The sequence below is a fragment of the Lipotes vexillifer genome, unplaced genomic scaffold, assembly GCF_000442215.2.
Source record: "Lipotes vexillifer unplaced genomic scaffold, Lipotes_vexillifer_v1.1 scaffold1581, whole genome shotgun sequence".
NCBI lineage: Eukaryota > Metazoa > Chordata > Mammalia > Artiodactyla > Lipotidae > Lipotes > Lipotes vexillifer.
Genome location: NW_006783235.1, coordinates 344,097 through 357,077, shown reverse-complemented (window position 1 = coordinate 357,077; position 12,981 = coordinate 344,097). Strand labels below are relative to the sequence as shown.

General features: G+C 35.6%; 1 protein-coding gene across 1 annotated transcript in view; it reads left to right on the top strand.

The window, feature by feature from the left end:
- Window positions 1–12,981, top strand: part of CWF19L2 (CWF19 like cell cycle control factor 2) — a 192,226-nt gene that overhangs the window by 82,250 nt on the left and 96,995 nt on the right. Inside the window, exons 10-11 of the mRNA XM_007455881.1 lie at window positions 4,142–4,235; window positions 5,836–5,928. Of these exons, the coding sequence (XP_007455943.1) occupies window positions 4,142–4,235; window positions 5,836–5,928 (187 nt within the window). The remainder of the gene's footprint in view (window positions 1–4,141; window positions 4,236–5,835; window positions 5,929–12,981) is intronic.

The following is a 12,981-nucleotide window of genomic DNA, read 5'->3' as shown; positions in this document are numbered from 1 at the left end:
TTTGAGGTATGCGGGCCTCTCACTGTTGTGGCCTCTCCCGTTGTGGAGCACAGGCTCCAGATGCGCAGGCTCAGCAGCCATGGCTCACGGGCCCAGCCGCTCCACGGCATGTGGGATCTTCCCGGACCAGGGCACGAACCCACGTCCCCTGCATCAGCAGACGGACTCTCAACCACTGCGCCACCAGGGAAGCCCCGACTTTGATTTTTATTACTTATATTCTGCTTACTTTGGATTTAATTTGTTCTTTTTCTGCTTTCTTCAGTTGTAAGCTGATATCATTGATTTGAGATCGTTTTTCCTAATATAAGTATTTAGTGTTATAAATTTCCTTGTAAGTAATGCTTTAGCAGCATCCCACAAATTCTGATATGTTGTGTTTATATTTTTATTCAGTTGAAAATACTTTTAAATTTCTCTTTGATTTTGTTCTTGACACGTGGGTTATTTACATGTGTGCTAAATTAGTTTTAGTTAGTTTAATTAGTTAGTTTCCAGATAGTTGAGGATTTTTGCAGATGTCTTTGGTAATTTCTAATTTAATTTCACTGTGGTCAGAGAACTTACTTTGTATGGTTTGAATCACTTTATATTTATTGAAACTTGTTTTATGGCTCAGGATATTGTCTATTTGGTAAATGTTTTATATGCACTTGGAAAGAATGTGTATTCTGTTGTTGGGTGGAGTATTCTGTGAATGTTGATTAGGTCATATTAGTTGCTAGTGTTATTCAGGTCTTCCATATCCTTGCTGATTTTCTCTTTACTTATTCTATCAAGTATTGAGAGTGGGGTCTTGAAATCAGCAACTATAATTGTAGATTTGTCTATTTCTCTGGAATTCTGTCAGGTTTTGCTTTATGTATTTTGTTGCTCTGTTATTAGGTACATAAATATTTACGGATTCTTCTGTACTCTTGATGGATTGACTTCTTTTTCATATGAAATGACTTTCTTTGTCCCTGGCAATACTTTTTGCTCTGTAATCTAATTTGATATTTAGTAAACCTCTTCAGCTTTCTTTTGACTAGTGTTAAAACATGTTACATCTTCTTCCATCATTTTATGTTTAACATTTATGTCTTTATAGTGCATTTCTTGTAGTTTTGCTTTTGTATCCATCTGATGATTTCTGCCTTTGTGTTTAGACCATTTATGTATATTGTGATATAATTATATTCAAATCTGGAATTTTCCTGTTTGTTTTCTCTTTGTCTTATCTGTTTTTTATTCTTTTTCTTCTTCTTTTTAAAAAATATTTCCTTCCCTCCCTCCCTCCCTCCCTCCCTCCCTTCCTCCCTCCTTCCCTTCCTTCCTTCCTTTGAGCTGGGTCTTTGTTGCCTCATGTGGGATCTTCAGTTGTGGCATTCAGTATCTTCTAGTTGTGGCATGCGGGCTTTTAGTTGCAGCATGCAGGATCTAGTTCCCTGACTAGGGATCGATCCCTGGCCCCCTTCATTGGGAGCGTGAAGTCTTAACCACTGGACCACCAGGGAAGTCCCATTCTCTTTTTTTTTCTTTATCTTCTTTTGGATTGAGTATTTTTATGATTCCATTTCATTTCTTTAGTTGTATACTTTTTGTTATTTTAATGATTTCTTTAGCTTTGACAGCATACATCTTTAATTTATCTACCTTCAAGTGATATTATGCCACTCCTGTATAAGAACTTTACAATAGTTTATTTACATTTCTCCCCAACCTGTCCTTTTTGTTAGTGTTGTCATATAGTTTACTTATACTTGTTATAAACCACTGTTGTTATTTTTGTTTAAATAGTTATCTTAAAGCGATTTAAATAATAAGAAACAAGTATTAAATATTTACCCTTGTAGTCATCATTTCTGTTGCTCTTCCTTCCTTTGGGTTTATCCATGTTTCAGTCTGGTATAATTTTTTTTCTGCCTGAAGGCTTTTCTTTAATATTCTTTCAGCTTTGTATGTCTGAAAAACTCTTCATTTCACTTTTTTTAAAAAGATATTTTCACTTGATATAGAATTCTAGGTTGGCATTTTAAAGTACTTTAAAGATATTGCTACTCTTTTCTTGCTTACATTTTTTCTGATGAGAAATCTGCTGTCATACTTTCCTTTGTTTCTATGTGCATAACTGTCTTTTTTTTCCTCCTATGGCTGCTCTGAAATGTTCTCTTTATCACTAGTTTTGAGCAATTTGATTATGAAGTGCCTTGCTGTGGTTTCTTTTCAGGTAGTTTTTTTGTTTGTCTGGTCTTTTTTTTTTTTTGGTTTGTTTGTTTGTTTTTGCAGTACGCAGGCCTCTCACTGTTGTGGCCTCTCCCGTTGCGGAGCACAGGCTCTGGACGCACAGGCTCAGTGGCCATGGCTTACGGGTCCAGCCGCTCCGTGGCATGTGGGATCTTCCCGGACCGGGGCACAAACCCGTGTCCCCTGCATTGGCAGGTAGACTCTCAACCACTGTGCCACCAGGGAAGCCCTGTCTTGTTTTTGTACTTGGGATTCTGTGAGCTTCTTGGATATGAAAGTTTTTTAGTTTTCAAAATATTTGGTAAATTTTGGCCTTCGTTTCTTCTGTCTCTCATTTCTTTCAGGGACTCCAATAGCATGAATAGTAGGGTATTTAGGGTTGTCCCATAGCTCTCAGTTGTTCTTTTCCATTTTTAAAATTCTTTTTCTCTGTGTGTTTCATTTTGCATAGTTTCTAATGTTTCAAGTTAACTGATTTTTTCTTTTGCAGTATAATCTTACATTAATCCTTTTCAGTATATTTTTTTTCCTCAGACATTGTAATTTTCACTTGTAGAAACTAAATTCTTACCTATATTATATCTTAGTTGTCTCTAACTTTTTGAACATATGGAATAAATTTATAATAATAACTTTTAACGCCCTTGTCTGCTGTTTCTTACATCTGTGTCAGTTCTTGGTTTGATTGATAGCTTTTTCTCCTAATTATGGGTTTTACTTTTCTACATCTTTGCATGTCTGATAATCTTTAATAGGATACTAGATATTATGAATTTTACTTTGTGAGTGCTGGATATTTTTGCATTGCTGTAAGTATTCTTGAGCTTTATTTTGGACACAGTTAACTTAATTGGAGACTGTTTGGTCTTTTTGACTCCTGCTTTTAATATTTGTTAGGTGGGCTGAGAGCAGCATTTAGTCTAGGACTTATTTCCCACTAATGAAGCAAGACCCTTAATATTCTACTCAGTGCTTTCAGAATTATGAATTTTCCTAGTCTGAATTGTAGGACCAGGCACTATTACCAGGAATGCTGAATATCTCTTCCTTTAACCCTTTGGGATAGTTCTTTCCCTGACTCCAGGTAGTGTATTGCTGAATACTCAACGGGAACTCTCTGCCCTTCTCTGGGATTCTTTCACTGTGTAGCTCTCCCCTTTCTAGCTGCCTTGGACTCTTAGCTGTGCCTCTCTCATTAAGGAGTCCTTCATGCTCTCCCTGGGTTCACCCTCCCTGCACTGTAGTCTCAAATCTTTCTTAAGGCAGTAAGTTGGGACAACTTTGTATATGCCAGGAATCTGACCTTGGCTGGAAATTTCTCTTTTCTTCTGTGAGGCTTCCATAGTATAGGTTTCACGCGTGATATTAGTTGTAAATTAGTTTATGTTGTCTAATTCTGGGTTGACTTTGCAAGAGCACATGATTACTGTTTTTATTCTTTAAATGCAGTTAAATGTAATTTCCTGATTATAGTTTCTTAGATTATCAGTAATTTATCACATTGAATGAGAAGAGTTTCCCTAGCTGTGTAGAGTTATGGCCTGATTCTAGAGTTTTAATTTTTTGTTTGTTTGTTTCTTTTTTAGAATGAGTATGGGAATATTAAGTAATGAAGAATAGCTGACTTATATTATTTTTCTCATTGCTACTGGATCTTTGGTCAGATATTATAACTGCCATAGGCCATCATGACATTGTAACATAGAATCTTTAAGTACAGATTTATGGTGGAGCACTGAGGGTTATTTATTTATTTTTTTTATGTACTAGAATCATGATCTATTTGTGCTGAATGCTTTGTTAAGGTCAATTAAAGTAACATTTGAATATTGGTGATGTTACTTGCAACAACTTACTTGTTGTTAACATGTACCTGTATTTCATATGCTCTTAATCTGTCCTGTTCAAACAGGAGTAGTCCAGTGGATGACTCTATCCACATCTTGAGTGTTGATGAGAAGAACAAGTTGGGAGCCAAGATTATCAAGGCAGAGATGATGGGAAATATGGTAAGACTTATATGTTCTTTTGGAGAATAATTGCTAAATATCTGACTTCTTACAAGTAATTTTGGAAGTTCCTTAGCTATGTGGATGTAGCACTCTGAAAATAACTGCTGCTTATTGATTCTTTGAAGAAATTCTTGAACACTTCTAAGAACAGTACTGTCTACTTCTAAGTAAATTATGTAATTTGTCAAATTTCTGAAATTTAAGATTCTAGGGAATTAAGTGCTTTTTAATTTTCTTTTTAACTTGGATATTTGTTTATTATTGTATTTATAACTTATTGAGCGTATTTGAGGGAGATAAAGATGTCACTGTCTTCTTTCCCTTTTTTAGTCATATTTTGTTAAGAATGTGTATTACTTTCTTAAATTCCCTTACTTAGGAACTTCAAAAATGAGCTAATAAAAAGGATGGTTAACTCATTTTTTCAAATCTTAAGGCAACATATTTGTGCCTGACAATGTGTTAAATGCTTTGTGTAGGTTAGCTCACTTTATTCCCATAATAATGTTGTGATTTGAAACTTACTTAACTCACAATTGAATAGAAATCAGAATTATTTGGTAAGAGTGGCACCTATCTATTTATTATATTGTCACATTTATATTATACAAATACTGTTACACTGGACATGGCAGAATAACAAAGTCAGGCAGCTTTCCATGTCTTGACAAAATTGATTCCCTCATGGCCATATGTATGTATGCATGTCAAATCCAAATATAAGTGATCTTAAGTAGTGTTCTGTTTTGGTGTACCATCCGTATGACACTCTTCAGTAGAACAAAAAATAGCCAAACATGATAACTTCTGTTTTTATTAGTTTATATCTGTAATAAAAGTCATATCTTGCATTTGCTGCAATCTGGTAACACTGAACTTAAGCTCAACCCAGAAATTAGTAAGCAAGACAGACCACCACCAACAACAGCAAGAAAATAACATATGAGTTTTGAAAGCACAATGAAATTAGTTAAAATAGTGAAAGAGAGATCACCAAGTTAAGAGGTTAACATGTTAAAACAAGTGTTCTGTGTTCATGGAACCACTGCAGTGGAGAATGCTGTCTTTGCTTGTCATATAATTCTGTTTATTTATTTCATTGTGATTTATTGCTTTATATATCAGTTTTGTAATATAAATTTTTATAGATTTCCTAGAGTTAAAGTGAAATGCATTCAGAATTTTTATCTGAATTCCTTAACAATAAAGAAGGTAATATTTTAAATCTTGTGATGGCTTTCTTTTTACAAATAATTGAAATTCTGAGTATTGGAAGTTTATAATATCTAAGGAATTATAAAAGTGCCATTCTTAAGGTTATGTATTTCTTTCATTTCCCTATCTTCCCTAAAATATATGTCCTTGTAATTATTTACCTTCAAAGCATAAACAATTTCTACAGGTATTTGAGAATTTTGTTACCCAGAAGAGTTCATTAAAAAGTAATATACTAGACTGTGAGTTGGTAACTAGATTTAGGTGAGAGCTACTTGGATGTTTGCCATGCTGTTTTCCCTATTGTTAAGTGAATTTGAAATATTCTACAAATGAAGAAACTATGTTATCACACCTATTTTTCTTGTCTTTCTATTTGAAGGAATTAGCTGAACAACTTAAAGCCCAACTTGACAAGGCAAATAAATTCGAAGACAACATAATGCAGATATCATCAAAAAAACCTGGGGTAGAGGTAAGTAATAAAAGTTTGTTTATAGGTAGCCCGTTACCTTATATAATACTTCTACTTGGCAGTGGTAATATTTTAATGTTAAATGTGTCTGTATCTGTGTTGGTGTGCTTGTATGTATTTATGCTTGTTTGCTTGTTTTTAAAATTTATTTGCATATGTATTCTCTCATGTTCCACCATTGTGTGTCCTGGTGGAAGAAAGCCTAGGCCTACACGTGTACTAGGCCTAGGGCCAAGGAGACCTGGTTTTTTTCTGGGCTCTGCCATTTACTGACTGACCTTGCACAAGTCAAGGTCATTATCTCCTCCTCCAGAATGAGAGACTTGAATTTGGTATCCATTTCATGTAAAATATTTTGTTCTAGGATTCATTCACCTATCTGTTGGTCAGTAAAACAGATAAAAACACCTGTGTGCATGGAGTTTTATTTGGGTACTAAGAGAGAGGTAATAAATAGTAAAAATTTTAAAAAAGTTATATATCTTAGGCAGGGTGGTAGGGATCTTGAGTGCCAGGTATGCTGTATGTTTATGTGTATGTGTATGTCTTGGGATGCACAGGCTAATTCTCATTGAAAAAGTGACATTGATACAAGGACTTGAAGGAAGTTAAACAGTGACCTTTGTGGATCTGAGTGAAGAGCACTGTGGACATAAGGAACAGAGAATTTAAAGTTCCAAAGACTGGACATGTGTCCAATGTGTAGGAAGAACAGCAAGGAGACCAGTGTTGTTGGAGTGGAATGAATGAAAGAGAGGAAAGTAGAAGATCCAGATTAGAGAGACTGTGGGAGGCCAGATCATGTTATGCTTAAAAGTCACAGTAAGAAAGTATTGAGTTGGCCAAGAAGTTCGTTTGGGTTTTCGTACCATCTTATGGAAAAATCCAAATGAACTTTTTGACAAACCCAATAGGTTTTTATTCTGGGTGAGAGGTAAAGCTATTTAAGATTTTTGAGCAGAAAATGTATTTTGACAGGACCATCCTGGCTTCTTTGTTAAGAGTAGATTGGGGGAGAATAAGGTCAGACATAGGGTCTAGTTAAGCTTTTGCCATAATACATGCAGGAAACGATAGTGAACTTGACCAAGATAGTAGCTGAAGAGATGATTAGAAGTGATTAAAGTTTTTATATGCATAAATATCTTCTGTGTATATTTTGAAGGAGAGCGGACAGGATTTTTATGATGGTTTAGATGGGAGGGGAATATGTATTAAAAAGAAGAGAAAAAGTAGACTCCAGAGATTTTTGCCTGAGCAGCTGGAAGACTAGAATGGCCATTATTTGAGATGTGGGAGAAAGAGTAGGTTTGGAGCAAAGATTGGAAGTTCTGTTTTGGGTATATTGAGCTTGGATGTCTTTTAATTAATTTATTTATTTTTGCTGCTTTGGGTCTTCATTTCTGAGCAAGGGCTATCTCTAGTTGTGGCAAGTGGGGGCCACTCTTCATCACGGTGCGCCGGCCTCTCACTATTGCGGCCTCTCTTGTGGAGCACAGGCTCCAGATGCGCAGGCTCAGTAGTTGTGGCTCACGGGCCTAGTTGCTCCGCGGCATGTGGGATCCCCCCAGACCAGGGCTCGAACCCGTGTCCCCTGCATTAGCAGGCAGACTCTCAACCACTGCGCCACCAGGGAAGCCCCTTGGATGTCTTTTAGATGTGAAAGAAGTAGAGCTATCAAGTAGGCAGGTGGATATAGATGGGAGTTGAGAGAAACCTGAACTGGAAATAGAAATTGGGGCATTATTAACATATAAATGGTGTTTAAATTCACAATACTGCATGAAATTACCACAGGAGTAAATGTAGATAGAAAAAGGCAAAGGATTGGTTTGGTTGCATTACAGTGTTCAGAGGTTTATAGAGTGGTTTATAACTGATTTTAAAGATTAATTTATATAATTTAATGGTAGTGTGAGAAGAGGTGAGAATCTATGAAATCAGGTTTCATAGAATTTTTTTAAGCTTTAATTATTAATGACTTAGATAATAGTACAGAGAATATGTTTATGAAATAGGCTGTTTTTACTAAGTTGTGCTAGTCATGTTTTTAAAAAGTGGATAATTTGGAGTTTCTTGTACAGATTAAGGAATTGAGAATGGGAAACTATAAGTAGGATTAAAAAGTAGGGACTAGGGCTTCCCTGGTGGCGCAGTGGTTGAGAGTCCGCCTGCCAATGCAGGGAACATGGGTTCGTGCCCCGGTCCGGGAAGATCCCACATGCCGCGGAGCGGCTGGGCCCGTGAGTCATGGCCGCTGAGCCTGCGCGTCCGGAGCCTGTGCTCCGCAACGGGAGAGGCCACAACAGTGAGAGGCCCGCGTACCGCAAAAAAAAAAAAAAAAAGTAGGGACTAAAACAGTATAGCTAAAACTAGTTATACTGTGTACACTTTTGCCAGATTTATTTTTTCAAGTGTCTTTGTGGTCATAATACTTTTGTACTCTGAAACTTTTATGTGGTTTCTTAGTGCTAACTATATAAAGTACTAGATCTTCCTGCAGTATATCCTTCCAAAGTATAACCCCATTTTCCAGCCTTACCTCCAAAGCTTTTTTATACGTAACCTACATGTTTCTTTGACATTTACATATGCTATTAATTATCTGTGCCAGATATCACCCTCTTGAGGCTATCCACTTTTCATTTTGTCTTTAGTCCATTATGAAGTCTTTTTTCTCATCCTTTTGGACAGTTCCTCTTTTGAAATTTAAAGACTTTTAAAATATTCTCTACAGAATTTGTCTTTTCAAATTATGTATATTTGTATTCTTGTTATACCTATCTCTTTTTTGATACTTGTCACTTTATATGAGAGGGTTCTAAAACTGTGGCTGAATTTCAGGGGATTCTTAAAATTGAAAGCAGTTCAGCTGAAAAAATTGAAGCAGATCTTCTATTAAATAACATTTCTTCTGCTGTTCTAAGGATATCGTAGACTACTGACAGACTATATCTCATCCCTTGAGCATATATCTCTATACCATTACTGATTTCTTTATGTTTTTCAGCTCCTCCTAGTTTTTGAGCATTGTATCTCATAACTCAGGGAAGTAGAACTCAAAGTTGTATTCAAAGTAGAATTTCTATTTGTGAGTCTCTTTTGGAAACTGTATAGCCCTTTGAAGCTTCAAATAGAAAGGTTTTTATTCTATGGATTCTTTTTTTTTTTTTAACATTTTTTCCTAGTTTTATTGAGAAATAATTGATTTACATATGTTGTGAAATGATTATCACAACAGGTTTAGTTAATATCCATCATCTCATATAGATATAATAAAAAGAAAAGAAAAAATCATTGTGATGAGAACTCTTAGGATCTACTTTCTTAACGTTTTCCCGTATATCATACAGCGTGTTAACTATAGCATCATGTTGTGCATTACATGTCTAGTACCTACTTGTCTTGTAACTGGAAGTTTGTACATTTTGACCACCTTCCTCCAATTCCCCCACCCCTAGGATGTGCACAGTTTAACTGTGAAAAAGCACCTATTAAATTCATACAAACGAATGGAGTGATAATTATAGGAATTTCAGGTATCAGCAGTGTTTTTCTTTTGGGGATGGTGGTGTGTGGATGTAATGTGGGAGAGACAGCTATACAGGGTGGCCAGGGAAGGGGATCTTTCTGCAGTTTCTGAAGTTATACCTGTAGGTTGTCACTTCTTATTTATTTATTTATTTATTTGGTTACAAGTATTATTTATTTATTTATTTATTTATTTATTTATTTATTTATTTGGAGTATAGTTGATTTACAATGTTGTGTTAGTTTCAGGTGTACAGCAGTGTGAATCAGTTATACATATAACCACTCTTTTTTTTTTTAGATTCTTTTCCCATATAGGCCATTACAGAATACTGAGTAGAGTTCCCTGTGCTATACAGCAGGTTCTTATCTCCTAAGGATTCTTTGACCAGAAAAGAAAATTTCATTCTTCTCTGCAGAGATAGGGCACTTGCACGTTTAGTTAAAGCTTTACTAGGCATATATGTAAAACAAACCTTTGCCAACAATTCTGAAAGAATTCTCTTTCAGAGAATTCAGAGAATGCCATTAAAGTCATTTATTCTATCAGGGTCAGCGCCTTGGTTTATCTACCTTTCAAAGTAGTTTGTTAAAAAATGAAAGTACAAAGTTGTTTACTACAACAAAGAAATGTGGTGATATTTTAGAGGAAAATCCTGAAATACTTCTGATAGAAATTTTGCCTTTTCAGAGAAAAGAAAATCACACTCATAGAGCATTGAACATTGTTCTTTCATTACTTAGCTTATTTGTTAGAAATGTTAGATTGTACGAATAGGGTAAATCTCCTGAATCAGTGATCTATGAACATCTTTTTGGCTTTAGTGAAAATCCATCAGCACTTCTAATTGTTGGTTTGCTTATTTCTCTTACCCTTTAGAAGTTGAACTTTTTAGTGTTTAGGACAAGGGCTATTTCAGTTCATATATAATAGTGTCTAGGGTAATGCTTGGCATATTGTAAGCAATCAGAAAATAATTGAAATATTTGTTTTATGAATGTCCTTGATTTATTTTGTTCCCCATAGTTTTTTTTCTTTTTCTTTTTCATATTATTTGCCATTATGGTTTATTATAGGATATTGAATATAGGTCCCTGTGCTGTACAGTAGGACCTTGTTGTTTATCCATTCTATATATAATAGTTTGGATCTGCTAATCCCAAATTCCCCATCTATCCCTCCCCAATACCCCCTCCCCCTTGGCAATGACAAACCTGTTCTCCATGTCTATGAGTCTCTTTCTGTTTCATAAATAAGTTCATTTGTGTCATATTTTAGATTCCACATATAAGTGATATCATATGGTGTTTGTCATTCTCATTTTGACTTGCTTCACTTAGTATGATAATTTCTGGATGCATCCATGTTGCTGCAAATGGCTTTATTTCATTCTTTTCTGGCTAAGTAGTATTCCACTGTTTAAATATACTACATCTTCTTTATACATTCATCTGTCAGTGGACAGTTAGGTTGCTTCCGTGTCTTGGCTATTGTAAATAGTGCTGCTATGAACATAGGGGTGCATGTATCATTTCAAATTGCAGTTTTGTCCAGATACATGCTGAGGACTGGGATTGCTGGATCATATGGCAACTCTATTTTCAGTTTTCTGAGGAACCTCCATACTGTTTTCTGTAGTGGCTGCACCAGTTTACATTCTCATTAACAGTGTAGGAGGGTTCCCATTTCTCCACACCCTGTCCAGCATTTTTTATTTGTAGATTTTTCAATGTTGGCCATTCTGAGTGGTGTGAGGTGGTACTTCATTGTACCATTGATTTGCATTTCTGTAATAATTAGCAACATTGAGTATCTTTTCCTGTGCCTATTGGCCATCTGTATGTCTTCTTTTTTTTTTCTTATTTCTGAGATACACATTTTAAAGTAATAACTAGAATTATGACTTATAACATTATACCAGAACATATAAGATTTTTAGAAATTTCATGTAATGTCTGAAACATTTATGTTAACATAGTTCCATACAAATAACCCAAAGAAAGTTTAGTATTAGTTGTTTTTTTGTTTATTTTTTTATACTGCAGTTTACTAGTGATCAGTTTTATACACATCAGTGTATACATGTCAATCCCAATCGCGCAATGCAGCACACCATCCCCACCCCACTGCGGTTTTCCCCCCTTGGTGTCCATACGTTTGTTCTCTACATCTGTGTCTCAACTTCTGCCCTGCAAACCAGTTCCTCTGTACCATTTTTCTAGGTTCCACATATATGCGTTAATATATGATATTTGTTTTTCTCTTTCTGACTTCACTCTGTATAACAGTCTCTCGGTCCATCCATGTCTCAACAAATGACTCAATTTCATTCCTTTTTATGGCTGAGTAATATTCCATAGTATATATGTACCACAACTTCTTTATCCATTCGTCTGTCGTTGGGCATTTAGGTTGCTTCCATGACCTGGCTATTGTAAATAGTGATGCAATGAACATTGGGGTGCATGTGTCTTTTTGAATTATGCTTTTATCTGGGTATATGTCCAGTAGTGGGATTGCTAGATCATATGGTCATTCTATTTATAGTTTTTTAAGGAACCTCCATCGTGTTCTCCATAGTGGCTGTATCCATTTACATTCCCACCAACAGTGCAAGGGGGTTCCCTTTTCTCCACACCCTCTCCAGCATCTGTTGTTTGTAGATTTTCTGATGATGCCCATTCTAACTGGTGTGAGGTGATACCTCATTGTAGTTTTGATTGGCATTTCTCTAATAATTAGTGATGTTGAGCAGCTTTTCCTGTGCTTCTTGGCTATCTGTATCTCTTCTTTGGAGAAATGTCTATTTAGGTCTTCTGCCCATTTTCGAATTGGGTTGTTTGTTTCTTTAATATTGAGTTACATGAGCTGTTTATACATTTTGGAGATTAATCCTTTGTCCATTGCTTCATTTGCAAATATTTTCCCCCCTTCTGAGGGTTGTATTTTCGTATTGTTTATGGTTTCCTTTGCTGTGCAAAAGCTTTGAAGTTTCATTAGGTCCCATTTGTTTATTTTTGTTTTTATTTCCATTGCTCTAGGAGTTGGATCAAAAAAGATCTTGCTGTGATTTATGTCAAGGAGTATTCTTCCTATGTTTTCCTCTAAGAGTTTTATAGTGTCTGGTCTTACATTTAGGTCTCGAATCCATTTTGAGTTTATTTTTGTGTATGGTGTTAGGGAGTGTTCTAATTTCATTCTTTTACATGTAGCTGTCCAGTTTTCCCAACACCACTTATTGAAGAGACTGTCTTTTCTCCATTGTATATCCTTGCCTACTTTGTTGTAGATTAGTTGACCATAGGTGCGTGGGTTTATCTCTGGGCTTTCTATCTTGTTCCATTGATCTGTGTTTCTTTTTTTGTGCCAGTACCATATTGTATTGATTACTGTAGCTTTGTAGTATAATCTGAAGTCAGGGAGTCTGATTCCTCCAGCTCCGTTTTTTTCCCTTAAGACTGTATTGGCTATTTGGTGTCTCTTGTGTCTCCATACAAATTTTAAGATGATTTGTTCTAGTT